This window comes from Dendrobates tinctorius, unplaced genomic scaffold (genome assembly GCF_039654945.1).
Source record: "Dendrobates tinctorius isolate UK_male_01 unplaced genomic scaffold, ASM3965494v1 ptg000016l, whole genome shotgun sequence".
Lineage (NCBI taxonomy): Eukaryota > Metazoa > Chordata > Amphibia > Anura > Dendrobatidae > Dendrobates > Dendrobates tinctorius.
The window spans coordinates 18,832,754-18,851,384 of NW_027361684.1; the positions used below are offsets into that span (position 1 = coordinate 18,832,754).

An 18,631-nucleotide genomic window follows, 5' to 3' on the forward strand; every position below is an offset into this window, starting at 1 on the left:
GTGCAATGAGGTTAACGGTACACTTGTAGCTGTTCATCTGGCACACAGTGTTGACACAAACCAGTGGGCTGACATCTTAGACTTGGTAAGTGATGTATAATTTCACTTGCAGTACCAAATGGATCTAACGTGCAGCCAGTGTTATGGCTATTTCTCCAGAGTCCCAGGAGCTGTCATGGCTTGCTGAGTTTTTGGATTAGGTAGTTCTAGGGTTAACCTGGATGAAAACCTCTTGCAGAGTGCTCTGGACCTCAGATTTGGCCAAAGGTTCACCTTCCAACAAGACAATGACCCTAAGCCCACAGCTAAAATAACAAAGGAGTGGCTTCAGAACAACTCTTTGACCATTCTTGACTGGCCCAGCCAGAGCCCTGACCTAAACCCCATTGAGCATCTCTGGAGAGACCTGAAAAATGGCTGCCCACCAACATACACCATCCAACCAGATTGAATTGGAGAGGATCCGCAAGGAAGAATGGCAGAGGATTCCCAAATCCAGGTGTGAAAAACTTGTTGCATTATTCCCATGGCTGTACTAGCTCAAAAGGGTGCTTCTACTCAATATTGAGTAAAGGGTCTGAATACTTATGACCATGTGATATTTCAGTTTTTTGTTGTTTTTTTTAATAAATTTGCAAAAATTTCTACATTTGTTTTTTTTTCCAGTCAAGATGGGGTGCAGAGTGTACATTAATGAGAAAAAAAAAAAAACTTTTTTGAATTTACCAAATGGCTGCAATGAAAGCAAAAAATTTAAAGGGGTCTGAATACTTTCCGTACCCACTGTATGTATAATAAACTTTTCCAGAGAGTGGATTGAAACGGGTCATCTTGGAAAAGCAATCCACAACCACTCAGATGACGGTACACCCTATCGATACTGAAACATCAGTGATAAAATCCATCGCAATAAGCTGCCAGGAAGCAGATGGTACAGGCGAAGGAAGTAGTCAACTGGTTGGTAGCTGTTTTGGAGTTTTATTCTGGGCAAAAGAGGAACATGCAGACGAAATCCGTAGTATGCTTGCGCAGGGTCGGCCACCAATAGCATCATTGATGAGGAGAGATGTTTTGTTCTGTCCGGCATGGCCAGCCAACTTAGATGAATAACCCCACAGAAGGACCTGCTTCCTGTCTGGTTCAGCAAGGCAAGTTTTTCTGGATGGGAGCGGAGACCGATCCAATGAGATAATTGTAATCATCTTGGAGGGCTTAATGATGCGTTGAGTATCTTCCTCCAGATCGGAAGACAGAAAAGACCTAAAGAGTGTTTCGCTTTCATGTTCTTATCAGCTGTCTGGAAATGGAGATTAAAAGTTGAAGCCAGAGAAGAGAGACCACCTGGCTTGTCATTGATTTAGCCGCTGTGCAGACTGCAGATTGACCATAAGGATCTAGTCTGTGTAAATAACCGGGTGCAATGCTCCTTCAAGCAAGAATCACCACTCTTCCAGAGCCAGTGTTATTGTTAACAGTTCTCCATCGCCTATCAAATAGTTGCATTCTAGAGCTGTGAAGATATAGGAAAAGAAGCCACAGGTCACTATACAGCTGGAAAGAGACTTGACTTGTGGGTAAGAATGGCTCCAGCCCCTGAGGAAGAAGCATACAGTTCCAAAAAGAACTGCTTATTATTGTCCGGTCAATGCATCACAGGAGCTGAGGAGAAGGCCCGTTTTAAAGGCACAAAGGCGTTCTCTTCCCCTGGAGTCCGTGGCTTAGGTTTGGCCCCCTTACAGGTAAGGGCAGAAATAGGAGCAGTCCGAGAGAAAAAATGCAAAATGAACTGGCTGTAGGAACTTGCGAATCCGAGAAACCACTGGATAGCTTTCAGACAGTCAGGACGGTGGACATCTTCTTGGGATCCATTTTCAGGCCGGTCTCAGAGAGGATGTACCCAAGAAATGGAAGAGAGGTCTGTTCGAAGACGCACTTTTCATACTTGGTGTACACACTGTTCTTCCTTAATTTCTGCAGAACCTGGTGAACATCCCCCACTGCTGTGAAGGCAGATCAGGGGAGATCACTAAGATTTCGTCTAGGTAAACTACCACACACGCATAGAGGAGATCCCGGAAGATATTGTTCACCAGTTCTTGTGAGACTGTTGGGGCATTGCAGAATCCAAGCGACATACTCATAATGGCCATCGCAGGTATTAAACGCCATCTTCCATTCATCTCCCTGGGGTGTTTGGATCAAGTTATACACCCCCAGAAGGTAGAGTTTCATGAAGACTCTAGAACCTTTAAGACGATCAAACAACTCAGAAATGAAAAGCAAAGGGTGGCATGGTGACTCAGCGGTTAACACTGCAGCCTTGCAGCTCTGGGGTCCTGGGTTCAAATCCCACCAAGGAGAACAACATCTGCAAGGAGTTTATGTTCTCCCCGTGTTTGCGTGGGTTTCCTCCGGGTTCTCCGATATCCTCCTATACTCCAAAGACATACTGCTAGGGAATCTAGATTGTGAGCCCCATTGTGGACAGCAATAATTATATCTGTAAAGCGCTGTAGAATAAGATAGCGCTACATAAGCAAAAGCATAATAATTTATCTAGATATACAGTTCCTGTAACCTCGGCAGCCAATCGCTGCAGACGATCCACAAAGTCCAGAAAATATGCATTGCTGACCCCAGTAGGAGTCAAAACTTGATTTTATACATCTCTGAGCTTATGAAGTCACAAAATGTAGTTAGCACAAGCCAGATAATGTGTTCCATGTACATTATATAGTATGGCTTCATACTAATAAAGGATCTAGAACTTACAGGTTTTCAGAATGTATTTATATATTTACATTTAGACCAAAGGGGTTAATCTTCGAATACGAGATTTAACATTTCCGTCATCTTCACGTCTAAGCAGAATGAAGAAACAGTTAGTCGGCAGGAATGCTGGCCAAGCTGTTAAAAGTTAATTAAGAAGAGGTGTAAATCTTTGTAAGTAATGGAAGCTAGATATTATGTCCACAGAGGAAGGAGCCATTAAATGGGAAGTGGAAGAGTCATGAGCTAGTGAAGAGGAATTCAATATTCAATCTCGGGGAACTCATTATTCAAGCACTTCCATATGGATCTGGATTCCTTATTTGAAAGATATAATATTGGAAGTTATGGTACTACATTACCAGAGATGGGATGTTGATCCAAGGTTTTATTTTGACTACCATAGAATCATAGACTGGTAGAGTTTGAAGGGACCTCAAGGGTCATCGTATCCAACCCCTGCTCAATGCAGGATTCAAAAACCATCTCAGACAGATGTCTGTCCAGCCTCCGATTGAAGACTTGAAGACCATTGAAAGAGAACTCACCACCTCTCGTGGCAGCCTGTTCCGCTCATTGATCACCCTTCACTGTCAAAAAGTTTTTTTCTAATATTTAATCTGTATCTTCTCCCTTTCAGTTTCATTCCATTGATTCTCGAGTTTCCATGTGCAAATGAGAATGATGATCCCTCTACACGGACATCCCTTCAGATACATGTAGGCCGCTATTAAGTCTCTTAGCCTTTTTTGCAAGCTAAAAATTCCCAGATCCTTTAACAGTCCCGCGTAGAACATACCTTGCAGTCCGCTTACCATCCTGGTAGCTCCTCTGAACTTGCTCCAGTTTTTCAATGTATTTTTTAAAGTGTGGTGGTCAGAGACAGACACAGTATTTTAGATGAGGCCTGACCAAGGAGGAATAGAGGGGGATAATTACTTCACATGATTTAGACTCTATGCTTCTCTTAATACATCCTAGAACGGTTTGCCTTTTTTGCTACTGCATCACACTGTTGACTCATGTGCAGTCTGTGATCTATTAGTATATCCAAGTCTTTTTCACATGTGCTGTTGCTGAGTTCTATTCCTCCCATTCTATAGATGTAATTTTCCTTATTCTTGCCCAGATATAGAATCTTGCATTTCTCCTTGTTAAATACCTTTCGATTAGTCGCTGCCCATTGTTCAAGCTTATCTAGATCCTTCTGAATCCTTTGTCTTTTCTAATGTAAGCTATCCCTTTCAGCTTTGCATCATCTGCAAATTTGATTAGTCTACCTTCAGTTCCCTTATCTAGATCATTTATAAAAATGTTGAACACTGCGGCCAGGAAAGAGTCTTGTGGTACCCCACTTGAATCCACCTAACCATAGCCTTGTCAATCCCATACTTGGTAATTTTTTCAATAAGGATAGTATGAATGGCAACACCAAAACTTTTTCTTTACTCATGGCTGGTGGTTGGGTGAAGCCATTTATTGTCAAACTACTGTGTTTTCTCTTTTTAAATCATAATGACAACCCAAAACATACAAATAACCCCATTAGTTTGACAATGAAAGGCTTCACCCAACCACTAATCATGAGTTCAGAAAAAAGTTTTGGTGTTATTATTCATATTCTCTGAAAAAAGGTCAAGAAAGCAAAAAAAAAAAAACTTTTGAACACAACTGTACATGCTGATTAATAATTTGTTGAAATATCTTTCCTGTTCTAGAAGTAAGGCTCACTGGCCTGTAATTTCCTTGCTCCATCTGCTTTCCTTTTTTAAAGCCAGGGTTAACATTTGCCTTTCTCCAATCTTCTGGGACTTCTGTTCTCCAGGATTTTTCAAAGATACTGGCTAGTGGTTCTGTAATTTCCTCTGCTAACTATTTCAGTACCTTAGAATGTAATTCATCTGGGCCAAGAGGTTTAAACAATTCATTTAAATTAGCCAAATATTCCCTCACCATCTCACTTTTTACGCATAGAGAGGATTCTCTTATTCCTTCGATGACAATGTGAAGATCAGTTGATGTTATAATTGCTTTCATAGAGAATACATGCAAAATAGGAATTTAAAAGTTTGGTCTTCTCAGCGATGGGAAGAAATGTTCTCTCATCTATCTCATAGGGGATTTTTGCCTTCTTCTGGATCAACATGGTTGCATTAAAAGTTGGACTTTATGGACTTGTGACTTTTTTTCAGCTGTATATACTATGCCAGACTCTAAGAAATGTCTTATTCCGAGGAGGTCTAATCTCCTATACTTTAGCACTACCATGATATTAGGGCCATCAACCAGCTTTCTTAGAACCAGTAGAATATAGTAAAGTAAACTAATTGATTTTGGAGAAAGTTTTATCAGAAGTTGTGTAGGTACTTTAGTAGATTTAAGGTACTGTCACACTTAGCGATGCACCAGCGATATGACGCGGTCAGGATCGCTGGTGCATCGCTAAGTGGTCGCTAGTGAGCTGCCACACAGGCAGATCTCACCAGCGACATCGCAGGGGTCGGGGGTCGCTACTTACCTGTCACACTAGGCGATCCAGACGTCCTCCCGCCCGCGTCCACGCTCGTCTCTCCACAGGAAGCCCAGCAGGAAGCTGACGACGAGAAGTGGTCCAGGACGTTCTCGCGCGATCAGCGATAACCAGCGGGGGAGCAGTCGGAGGTAAGTATCAGACATAGCGATATCGCTATAACGTCACAAAAACCAGTGACGTTATAACGATATTGCTAGCGATATCGCTTAGTGTGACAGGCCCTTTACCGGAATCTATTATAATGACGTGCAAGACAACTGGCAAAACTGGGAAAAACTTAAAGAAAACAATGTTTTAATGTTATGTGACTTAATGTCTAGATTAGCTGATATAAATGAAATGCAGCAGTCACAGTACCAGAGTAGCTTTATTTAGAAAACCAAAGAGCATTCCTCCTAAACCAGGAGGCTATGTGGTTTTCAGCAATCCACATCCAAACAAACTAAAAGTGACAAAAATATGAAAAACTCAACAAACAGAAGCAGCTGTGATTTGTCATGAGCATGATTCATGTAAAAGTAATTAAGAAAAATAGCAAATGGCTTGAAAGAAAGCAAGTAAGAGGGTTTGTGGTGGCGGATCTATACTTAAGAACTGATGTTCAATGTAATGTATGATTCCCAACTGTTGGTTCTTCTAAAGACCTAGAAGCTTCATGAGATCCTAGAAAAATTACTAATAACTATTATATTACCTATAAAAAGATTGCAGGACAGTAAATTTGTTTTGTAGCAGACCATAAGAAACGCAACAGGAAGAGTAAAGTACAGCATTGGTTTGTATGTATAGATGTGTAGGGCTTCACCTTTAGGCCTTAATCAGACATCTGTTTTTCATGAATGTGTTCAATGTATCGAACACATACCCTTTATATCAATCTGATCAAACTCGAGCATTAAAGTGAATGGCTTCATGAAAAAAAAAAAAAAAAAAAAAAAAAATGGAGAGCATCTGACATGTTATCGGAGTGGTCTGTTTTCTGCTGGCAGGAGAGGCTTTCAATTTTGGGTGAGAAAAAATGGATGCCATATTGATGGTAAAAATTGGCATGGACCAAATTTGGCTGAAGATCACATCAGCACCCTCATTAAAAACTGGTGCCATTATTTTTACTAGTACGGAAAACAATAAAATGGCTGTCTGAATGTGGCTTTACTTGAATTTCATTGGAAAATAAAAATATAATAGTATATTCAAATATTAATCACCCACCGGCAACAGACATGTGACTGCTACAGGCAATCCCTTGCCACAACAACGTGGTACTCTTGCGGGCAGTGAATGGCTTTAGCCGATGATTGTATGATGAGAACTAGAGGCATTGAGCCTGAATTTTAGAGGGAAGGGAAGAAAAAAAAAAAACGTCTTAAGTTCTTTAAGCACTCCAAACAGTCTGCTTTATTGGGGTCTCGAACACCTATGCAATATATTCTGATGGGACATATGGGGTGCTACACAACAGGATATAGACTCCGGCTACAAAGCCTTTAAAGAGCTGTCCAGCCAAAAGAAGTTACCACTGGTCCTGTATATCAAAAGGGGTCTGACTGCTGGAGTCCGCACCGATCACCAGAACGGGGCACTTATCTCCGTTAGAACAGCACAACATTGCTCATGTTGGACCGCCGCTCTGTTTGGTTTCTATAGGACTGCCAAGTTCTCTGCGGGGCTTTTTGTCAGCCCTATACTGAATGAATGGAGCAGTGGACAAGCATTAGCCGTACTGCCTTTCCTTTCTAACAATGATAAAAAATGCCCCAATCTAGCGACTGGTAGAGCTCCAGGTAATCTGTAACTTACTTCCTTTCACAAAACAACTAATGATGAGTGAGTATACACGTTGCTCGGGTTTTTCCAAGCATGCTCGGGTGATCTCCGAGTATTTCGGCATACTCGGAGTTTTAGTATCGTCGTCTCATCTGCATGATTTGTGACTGCTAGACAGCCTGTCTACAAGTCGCAAACCAAGCAGGTAAGACGACGAATACTAAATCTCAAAGAAAGCCAAAATACTCAGAGGACACCCGAGCATGCTCGGAAAAACCTGAGCAACGAGTATACCTGCTCATCACTAATAACAACCCCTTTAATTAAAATGACTCTATAACATTTCCGACAGCGCCGTCAGAGCTGTTTAGCCTTATTATCGCTTAGGTGGTCAGGTCATCTCAAATTATTTAATTACTCCCGTACTTGAGGAAACCGTCTCAAGGTCTCAGGATACTTAGCATGAAAACAAACAGACGCCGCTCTTGTGAATCAGCGGTGTTATATATCCACTTCACAGGGAGAGCCGACAAATGTTATTTTGAGGATATACAAAATCCAAAAACAGATGCATCATGAAGAATGGATGCTTTTAATATAGAGCTACCAGAATTACAGGCCTTCTCCATGCAGCAGCCATATTTCTTCCTTTCAAACATATGATTTTTCCAGATTTTGAAAACAAAAAGTGCAGTTTTGCTTGAGATCGGATCCCATTCATTAGACATACCCACCAATCAGGCAACTCGCACTGCCGACTATAAACATCCACTAAAACATATCTACACAAGGAAACGACAGCTAGTCCACAGGTACAAGGGGCAAAAGGCAAGTTCTTGCTACGCAGACCATTTGCACCGAGCTTCTTCATATGTACCTATTTATAAATATGTACAGATCAATTACAGGCACTTGAAATGTCTTTGGTTGGAAGAAACCAACATTGCAATATTGTGTGTTCCTCCCTCCCCCTCGAAGGACACAGGACACATTCTCCTGGTGGGGTCAACAGGCAATGACTCCAGTTGTATCTACTGATGGGACAGATGATGGCTATGCTTCAGAGAGTGCAACCTGGAAAACAAAAGAAAAATCAGGACCTTCTGGTAAAAATGTAATTATGTCAAATTGGTTTTGAATCAAGCTGCCTCTTAGGCCTCAATCACATGTCAGATTTTTCACGGATGAGAAAATCAGACCAATTATTCTGATCAGAGTGTGGTATGAGCGTCATCCGATTCTCATACATGAACTTAAAAAACAAACAAAAAAAAAAAAAACATTTCTCCACCCTCTTCATTCTGACAGTCTGAAAATCGGACCGCACTCAGAGGTCATCTGCATGCAGTCCAATTTTTTCACGGACATATTGACTTGCATTTTGAACGTCGGATCGAAATCGGACATGTTTTTGATATTATCCAAGGACCACACGCTTTGAGGGGAAAAAAACCCCAAAAACATCAGATGTGTAAATAGCCCCACAGCACTGGTATCTCAGATAGACTATCTGTAAAAACCACAGATAGCACTCACACACAAAAATCACACTTCTGCATGAGGCCTTACATAGAGCAGAGGAAGCCACGGATTGTCACTTTGGATTTCAGAGGATGAGACCTGCTGCGGACAATCTGCAGCACATCAGATCCATGTGGAACCCCCTAAGATTATGTTCACACAATCCGATTGTGTTGTACTTTTTACCTCCGTTTTGGAAAATCTTCACAAACTATCACATTTTGACTGCAGTTTTTGAAAATCGTGGCAATAAAAAAGCAGGATAATTGCATAGTGTGAATATAACATTAGGCGCTTCTACCTGGAAACCAATAAGCTGCGGGCTGTCAGCAGCAAATTTCCCCCTTTCAAATCTGCAGTGAAAATATCTAGCATAAATTAAGCACGTGGACGACATTTAGTAACATCTCCTCTATTTTGCTGCTATGCTGCAGATTTTCTACATGCAATTCCGTGACAGAAAACCTACGTTTCATCGCACCCTGTCAAACAAAACTTTGGAAACTGTGCATTTGCGTTATAAATAGGGTGAAGTGTAGCTCTAAAGATGGACTGCACCACCACGAAAGGCAAGTTGCCCATGTAGGAGATAGATTAGCTCACTCTCATTTGGTCTCCTGCCACAAAGGTATTTGCTTTTCCCAGCAACAACGTCGTTTTTGTATATAGCCTGTGTCAAGTATTGCAGCTTTGTCCCACTGAGATGACTAGGGCAGAGCCACCATGCTAAAACACAGGCCATGAATAGCAGGGGGAAAAAAAAGGCACATTGTGCACGGACAATCGGTAATCATAATGTTTGCAGTAGAGACGAGAGGATTGGTCAAAATTAGAACTCACCTGTTTAGATGTTTTTTTTTCTCCCTGGGCAAATTCAATTTGCAGAAAAAAAAGTTATTCTCCACAAATGTATTGCCCCTTATTATTGTTTAGGGTTTCTCTACCACCCAGAGCATAATAAATGTAATATGGAAGAAATAAAGTCATCGCACTCACCTGACTGCTCATTTCTCTGGACTCTCAGCTCCTTGTGCGGAAATTCCCGGGCCTCCCACACCAGGCCGGGACTCCTAACTTTGATGAAGTACTGGGTGAGTTCTGCGCATGCACGCAAGGTAACAGCATTGATGAACCCTCCCAGGCCCCAATCAAGCAGTGAGAAGCCCGGAGATTTCAGCACCAGCAGAAACTATCTGAAGATTTGGCAAGGACAAGATATGGGACAAAGAGGCCGTAAAGGTGTGTATAAGGCCTGTTTCACACATCAGTTTTTTCAAATTAGTCAAGATCCGCCGTTTTGCAAAAAAAAACAGATCCGCCATTTTGCTTGGCGGATCCATTTTTTTCCCATTGAGTTGCATTACCGGTGGATCTTGACGGATGGCCATCCGTTGCATCCGTTTTTTTGCGGATCAGCCAAAATTTTGGCGCCCGCCGACATGCTTGAACGGACAATGCAACGTTTTTTCGGGCGGCCGGATCCGCATTTTACATTGCGCATGCACGGAGGACTTGCCTCGGCCGCAAATTTAATCCTAAACCCTGTTCTGGAGGAAGAAAAAAAACCTCTCTCGCTCAGCTCAGCTGAGGTCACTAACCATACCTTACTCTAATGGAGTAGTGCCATTAAGTTACAGAAGTAATCCAAAAATCTGCATTTAACTCTGACCTGTATTCTTTACTAGAGAGGTTCTCGCACAGGGGCGAGCCCCCGGGTCCCCTCTCTCAGTGCCGATTGCCTAACAAAGTTTGCACTTCAGCATCGGTGATTTTCACAGATCTTGAGTACTTAAAGGTTGGAGACACTTGAGAACATGTAGAAAATACCTTTTCAGGACAGAAGTCAGAGCTGTTTTGTCTCAGCTTGCTCGGCCGACCCCTGATGACTGCATAGCAAAACATGGTGATAACCATCACAAAGAGAAAGTAACTAGTGTCCATCAGATGTAGATTAATGAGAGAGCGGTCATCCTGTTGTGAAAAAATAAAAATACATTTGTAAATGAAAAAAATAGCTTAAAAAAACAAAACAAAAAAAAAAACACAACACAGATAAAGAGCCCCGCTGTGGCAGATCCAGCAGTTCATGTACTACACAAGGCCACTCATATGTATGTCGCAGGGTCTCACCGTTGGCTCCCCACCAATGGCCATTAAGGGGAACTTTTCTCCCATTTTCTCCTGCCTGGAAGACTTGGGCTAGTAAGAGGTGAGGAAAGAGTCTGCCGCTCATGCATTCTACTGTTGATCCAAAAAATCAACAGCAGAAAGACAGTCACACTATTTTGCCAGGGGAAAACTGGGAACAGACCCACACTGATCTATCAATAATCATCTATCTAATTGATATATGGAGACTAGAATACCCATTTGAGAATTAAAGGGGTTGTCCATTTCAAAACGATAAGTCTGCAGCCATTCTGTGTGACTGCAGACTTGTGAATCTCTCCAGCGCACACAATGTGCGCTGTGGGGATTTGCCTGTTTCTGAGCCCGGATCTGAGAGTATGTACGAGTTATACATACTCCTGGGCAAAGCCCATCTAGTGAGCGTGGCCTCGCTCCATACACTTGTATGTAGATGCCCTCTATACGAGCACGACAACTTGAGGGCCACATTAATCAATACAAGTATACGGAGTGAATCTGTGTCCTCTGAATGGGCTCTGGCCGAAAGTATGTATAACTCACACATACCCTCCAGTCCCGGCTCTGAAATCGGCGAATCCTCATCACACACAGTGTGTACACTGGGGAAGTCATAAGTCTGCAGTACACAGAGTGACTGCAGACTTATCGATTTGGACTGGACAACCCCTTTAAGACATTTCCATGTGAAGAAGGTGCTTGTAGCACCAGGAGATAAGAGACTTCGGAAATCATATACCAACCTCTGGAACAATAACGGTGAGCTTGGGGTTTAGAGCATGGTACACCTTTCCGATAGCTCCTTTGTAGCACCAGAAGGGGTTATAGTCCTGTGCATACTTTGTCCCGGAGTCTCGAGCAGTGGTGAAGATTTTGTACCATTGGGTGGCGTTGCTGTAGGTTTCAGGAATGCAATGAGGCGGTTGTCTAAAAACAGAAACGAGGGAATTATTTTTATTCTTAAAAGCAAATCACATTTTTTATAAAGAGCATTTTAACAAGTATCTAACAAATTAAAGGAGTCACAGCAGATCAGAGTATTCAGAAAACAGTAAATAACAGGGCTGTATGGAAATCACACTGTGCATAAGGTGAGATGGGACGTCGGGGCATGGGGTTAGAAAGACCTAGCTGTATAATAACTCAGCCTTATTCACACGAAGCTCGACACAGAACGTCAGATTCACAATAGTGCAGAGCTGCAATACTACGCACAACTTGTAGATAGGTGTGGCGCTGTTTTGAAAGAAACCAGCCTTTTTTTATTCTGTACAACCTATTTAACAGTGATCTGAGCACCCTTATATCCGAAAAAAACCTTATAAGCGTCTGGCTGTGAATTAGAAGAAGAAATAATAGCTACTCACACGGTGACGGGAAACACATTGCTCAGGGCCGTCACAGTCATACACGTGGTAAATACCACCTGCTCACAATGCCCATGGAGAATGCAGTCATCAGAGTTCCAGGCAGCTGGCAGAGTAAATGTTATATTCATCTCCTCATGGGACTCTCTGCCTTAGAGGGGAAAATAAAAATGGGTTATATATAGATGGCGCACAAACAGTAATAAAAGCAAAAGGTCACGCGGGAAGATCAATAGCAATAAGGAAGGAGCTTTACAGCCATAACTTACACAGGCTCAGTACAGCAGAGAGCACAGTCACCCCACTGTCAGGAAAGGGGTCTGATGAAAGTACAGAACTACAGTAGGCAATAGTCCGACTTGTCAGGAAAGAAAAATAAATCATAGCACATAGGGTAAAACGTGAAGTCGCACTGAAGACCACCACATATTTCAGAGGATCATGGCCTTTAGCACTAGTCCCCTATGACTAAAGACAAACTATCTAAAAAGCATAAAAAGCCAACATGTAGTTCATCTCCATGCACTGCTTATCATACAAGTGCATGTATTTTTGGGTACAAAATAATGGTTGAGTGGAAATAACTGGAGCAAGTGTTGGATTACATTACTCCTCGGATGGGCAGCGGCATGCTCCTCGGCTGGGTTGAGTCATGGCACTCCCACCATGCACCTCGGCTGGGTTGCATCATGGCACTCACACCATGCTCCTCGGCTGGGTTGCGTCATGGCACTCCCACCATGCTCCTCGGCTGCGTTGCGTCATGGCACTCCCACCATGCTCCTCGGCTGCGTTGCGTCATGGCACTCCCACCATGCTCCTCGGCTGCGTTGCGTCATGGCACTCCCACCATGCTCCTCGGCTGCGTTGCGTCATGGCACTCCCACCATGCTCCTCGGCTGCGTTGCGTCATGGCACTCCCACCATGCTCCTCGGCTGCGTTGCGTCATGGCACTCCCACCATGCTCCTCGGCTGCGTTGCGTCATGGCACTCCCACCATGCTCCTCGGCTGCGTTGCGTCATGGCACTCCCACCATGCTCCTCGGCTGCGTTGCGTCATGGCACTCCCACCATGCTCCTCGGCTGCGTTGCGTCATGGCACTCCCACCATGCTCCTCGGCTGCGTTGCGTCATGGCACTCCCACCATGCTCCTCGGCTGCGCTGCGTCATGGCACTCCCACCATGCTCCTCGGCTGCGCTGCGTCATGGCACTCCCACCATGCTCCTCGGCTGCGTTGCGTCATGGCACTCCCACCATGCTCCTCGGCTGCGTTGCGTCATGGCACTCCCACCATGCTCCTCGGCTGCGTTGCGTCATGGCACTCCCACCATGCTCCTCGGCTGCGTTGCGTCATGGCACTCCCACCATGCTCCTCGGCTGCGTTGCGTCATGGCACTCCCACCATGCTCCTCGGCTGCGTTGCGTCATGGCACTCCAACCATGCTCCTCGGCTGGATCGCCGCACTCCTGACCTAATTCTCAGCTGGGTTGCGGCACTCCCGCCAAACTCCTCGGCTGGGTCGTGGCACTGCTGCCCTGCATTACTCCTTAGTTGTGCTACCTTACTCACACGTTACTCTTTGGTTATGTTATGCTCACATTACTCCTAGGCTTTTCTATGAGTAAGCACTTACTATCCGTAGTCTATTGATGGAGCAGGTGGAGATCCCATAGGTCGGACTTCCTTAGCAATATTCCATTACTGGAATATTTCAATTCAAATTTCAATTTCAATTCTGCCTCCTGAGCATAACATCAGCCACAACTGTTACATAGTGATTAGCTTTTAATTCCTGTTTTTAAACATAATGCACTGACGTGTCTACAAAGTCAGCGTTTTCTCTGATCCTAGTCATTAGTGCAGGATTGTGGCCACCAGTCACAGCCACGTGGCCGCTAACGAAGGCATAGCTGTTGTGTACACGTACGTCTTAGGATGAGAAAACGGTAATTAGACCTACCGGTAATTGTGTTTCCAGGAATCCATCCCGACAGCACCCTGGAGGACGTCCTTCTCATCCGTAGTGGGACAGGAAACCACGAGAGTTTAAAAGGATCCTCCCCCTACCATCCCTCAGTGATTTCACAAAGTAACACCTCTGGATGGATGCAAATATAGACTTTATTTAAACAACATTCTTCATACACATGTTACATCACAGTTGTATGGAAAGTATTATCGGGAGGGATCTAACAGTGCTGACAGGATGGATTCCTGGAAACACAATTACCGGTAGGTCTAATTACCGTTTTCCAGGTCACCACCTGACAGCACCCTGGAGAAGTACTAAAGTATATTGGTCCTAGGGCGGGACTACTGCGTGGAGTACTTTTCTCCCAAATGCAAGCTGTGTGGACGCTATGTCTAGTTTATAGTGCTTGGAGAAAGTACTAAGACTGGTCCAGGACGCTGCCCTGCAGATCGGTTCTGCCGAAGCCCCCCCCTTTCTGCCCATGATGTCGCCATGGCTCTGGTTGAGTGGGCTTTAAGGTTCCCTGGGGGAATCTGACCCTGTGCTCTGTAGGCTATGCTAATAGTGGATCTAATTCACCTTGCTATTTTCGATTTTGACGCCTTCTTCCCCTTGTTAGGACCTCTGTATTGGACGAAGAGGTTGCTATCCTGTCTCCAGGGTCTAGTTGCGTCCAGATACCCGAGTACAGTTTCCCTTACATCCAAGTTATGGTAGGCTTTTTCCCTGCTATTCTTGGGAGACTGGAAAAAAGAAGGGAGTACTACCTCCTGATTCATGTTGGAGTTTGAGACAACTTTGGGGAGGAAGGCCGGGTCGAGTCTTAAGACTAAGCGGTCACTAAACACCTGTAAGTAGGGATCCCGGGTCGATAAGGCCTGCAGTTCTCCCAACCTCTTGACTGAGGTGACTGCCACTAAAAAAGATGTTTTGAAAGAGAGATTACCCAGACTCATTTCTGCCCCTATCTGAAATGGCTGCTTGCATAGCATATTGAGGACAAGGTTGAGGTCCCAAGGTGGTATGCTCTAATTAAAGGTTTAAGTCTCTGTACCTCTCTTGAGAACCGGGCTACCCACGGGTGTGCCGACAGAGCTGAGTCGTAGAACACGCTCAAGGCTGCTATATGCACTCTCAGAGTACTGGGTCTAAGGCCTTTCCTGAACCCTTCCTGCAAGAAGTCGAGTATTTTCGGGATGTCAGGCTGGTCAGTTCCGACTGTCTCCTCTCCACAGAAGCTGCAGAATTTTTTCCAGATTTTATTATATATTGCCGTGGTCGCGGGTTTCCTACTTGCTTGTAGGGTAGAGATGACTTCGTCCGATAGACCCCTTGCTTTTAGGATCTGCCGCTCAGGATCCAGGCTGACAGCTGGAAGGCTTCTGGTTTTTGATGTATGACCGGAAATATAATCCTTCAAGGGTTCTCAAATAAACTCATATTTATTCCCTAAAAATGATACTTTATTATTTAAAAACCACGAGTGTGGTATACACCAGAAAAAATGTGACAGAAAATGAAAATAAACAAAAGTGTTCAAACAAAGCCCACACTGAGGTGACACCTTCGAGTCCCTAATTCGTTGCTGAGCTGTACCCTGCCTAGCCGCGGAGGTTGGCACCCTAGGGGGGAACGTTGTGGCGCCCCCGCTCACGATGGCTATCCCTGGGGGCCCTGACAAACCCTACAGCCACTAGTGGTCCCTTTTACCCAATATATAAGGGACCCCTACTACTAAACAGAGATCAAACCTGCTCTATAGAGGACCCTGTGTCCCAAAGAAAGAGGTTAAAAATAATTTAGAACACACATGGCATTAGGTGGTCATATTAATGTCCCACAAAAAAGCAAACAGCCATAAGGCAAAACGATGGGATAAAACAATTCAGATAATGCCTAAATCTTGTACAAAAGATTCATAACCAAGAGAGGCACTTATTACATTTGACTCAATGATAAGCCATGGCCCAAAATAAAGCCATCAACAGTATCCCATTGTTAAAAGTATAGGGAACGCAGAGCTGCAACATCGGTAGTTATCTGCGTTTGTCGCCACCTGCCATCCAGTAGTTAATGCCTCAACGCGTTTCGCCTTCTATGGCTCATCAGGAGGCCTGATGCTGCGATAATTTGTGTCCCATAAAGGTGCAAATAGCTTACCGATATTCAATACTGCTCCACTCTTTAAACCTGCCGCGCAGAGCCTAAGCTCCGCCCACTCATATCCTATGGCATCTCTGAGCGCCACCCATTTACTGTTGCTCCAATCAGCTATCGGATCTCTCATGCAGCGTCATGATGACCAATCATGTGTCCCCCACACATAGGGTTCCCCAGCACTCTCCAATCGTCCGGGCTTAGACTGGTTACCGCATCTGACGTGAATGCAGCGTCGCTGCTGACTCACCAATCACATGTCCTTAGACAAAGAGTCTCACGGCAATCGCCAATCACTGCACCTCAGACATATTGTCCGCTCTGAGATATATCCCCATATACACAGTAAACGCCCCACAAACCAGGCATGTATGTCCACATCACTATATTTGACCTACAATCTCATGCCTAACGGTCTCATTAAATATGTTACCTATATTACATTAATAATTCGCGTTTTGCTCGGTATGTAAAATCGCATAATACCCTTCAGCAATGTGAGCAGGCGTCTATATATAACTACCTCATCATATGTAATCAACAAATGACCTATGATCCCATACTTGGCAGTCTGGTTACAATGTGGTAACTGTATTACACTCATACTTCGCGCAGAGCTAGACACACATAAATCGCATCATAACCTTTCAAAATGTGAACAGGCGTCGATATGCACCTACCACATCAAATTCAATCCAAGGTATCCGCTTCTCCCAAAGTAGTCACTGTGAAACATATGTATATAGATATCTGACTTATTACTCACTACAGACAATGCATGCGTTGTAAGGATGATCAAATTCATAGATCACTACAATATTATAAATATGCAACTGCCCTATCAAAGTCATGTAGTGAGGACCTTATTTATATGCAACCGGGGTGAGGATTAAACTTGCTCATAAATCATTTAGGGAGTGGATATATAACTACGGCAGTAAAGAGGGAGATTTTATATATATTCAATATTCCACGACAATGCATAGAGATTCCACTATAGCAGGGAACCAACAAAACAAAACCCAGAAGGCCGGTATCCTCAAAGAAGGGAACATATTATTCAATTGTGGCTCATAAGAAACAGGCATATAACAGTTGTTCATTCAGCCCCCTCGGCTCGAGTGACTCCATCCTGAATATCCATTCATATTCTCTCCTAAGAATCACCTTATCCAAATTCCCTCCTCTTGGGTTCACATTGACTACCTCTATAACACAGAATTTTATGTCACCGGGGTCACCTTTATGACACATCCACATGTGCTTAGCAAGCGGGGTTTCTCTTTTATGTCTGATGTCCCCAAGATGTTCTCCCACTCTTCTTCTGAATTCTCTCCTGGTCTTCCCTATATAATTTTTAGGGCATGAACATGTGGCCATATAAATGACCCCTGTAGTTTTGCAATTTGAGAAGTCACGTTGAAAAAACATCTTACCAGTACTTGCACTACAAAAAGACTTCCCCGGTCTCATATATTTGCAAAAACTACAGTCCCCGCATTTAAAAAAACCACATGGTCTCCTGTCTAGCCAGGTACCACCAGCCAATGGTCTCCTATATTGGCTGTGGACCAACATATCCCTAATTGATTTACCCTTTCTAAAGGTAATGTTGGGACGCTCACCAATTATATTTTTCAAATCTGGATCCAACCTGAGAACATGCCAGTGCTTAGACAGGACCTTTCTGACCTCCTGATGGTTAACGCCTGCTCACATTGCTGAAGGGTATTATGCGATTTTACATACCGAGCAAAACGCTAATTATTAATGTAATATAGGTAACATTTAATGAGACCATTAGGCATGAGATTGTAGGTCAAATATAGTGATGTGGACATACATGCCTGGTTTGTGGGGCGTTTACTGTGTATATGGGGATATATCTCAGAGCGGACAATATGTCTGAGGTGCAGTGATTGGCGATTGCCGTGAGACTCTTTGTCTAAGGACATGTGATTGGTGAGTCAGCAGCGACGCTGCATTCACGTCAGATGCGGTAACCAGTCTAAGCCCGGACGATTGGAGAGTGCTGGGGAACCCTATGTGTGGGGGACACATGATTGGTCATCATGACGCTGCATGAGAGATCCGATAGCTGATTGGAGCAACAGTAAATGGGTGGCGCTCAGAGATGCCATAGGATATGAGTGGGCGGAGCTTAGGCTCTGCGCGGCAGGTTTAAAGAGTGGAGCAGTATTGAATATCGGTAAGCTATTTGCACCTTTATGGGACACAAATTATCGCAGCATCAGGCCTCCTGATGAGCCATAGAAGACGAAACGCGTTGAGGCATTAACTACTGGATGGCAGGTGGCGACAAACGCAGATAAGTACCGCTGTTGCAGCTCTGCGTTCCCTATACTTTTAACAATGGGATACTGTTGATGGCT

General features: G+C 43.9%; 1 protein-coding gene across 4 annotated transcripts in view; it reads right to left on the reverse strand.

Moving 5' to 3' along the window:
- Positions 1 to 5,650: 5,650 nt before the first annotated feature.
- LOC141080379 (transmembrane protein 248) overlaps positions 5,651 to 18,631 on the reverse strand; it is a 45,546-nt gene continuing 32,565 nt past the window's right edge. For all 4 annotated transcript variants that reach the window (XM_073565542.1, XM_073565541.1, XM_073565540.1 and 1 more), the window contains exons 4-7: positions 12,106 to 12,256; positions 11,482 to 11,665; positions 10,418 to 10,561; positions 5,651 to 8,143 (exon numbers count right to left, since the gene is read on the reverse strand). In XM_073565542.1, the coding sequence (XP_073421643.1) occupies positions 8,123 to 8,143; positions 10,418 to 10,561; positions 11,482 to 11,665; positions 12,106 to 12,256 (500 nt within the window). In that variant the 3' untranslated portion in view covers positions 5,651 to 8,122. The remainder of the gene's footprint in view (positions 8,144 to 10,417; positions 10,562 to 11,481; positions 11,666 to 12,105; positions 12,257 to 18,631) is intronic.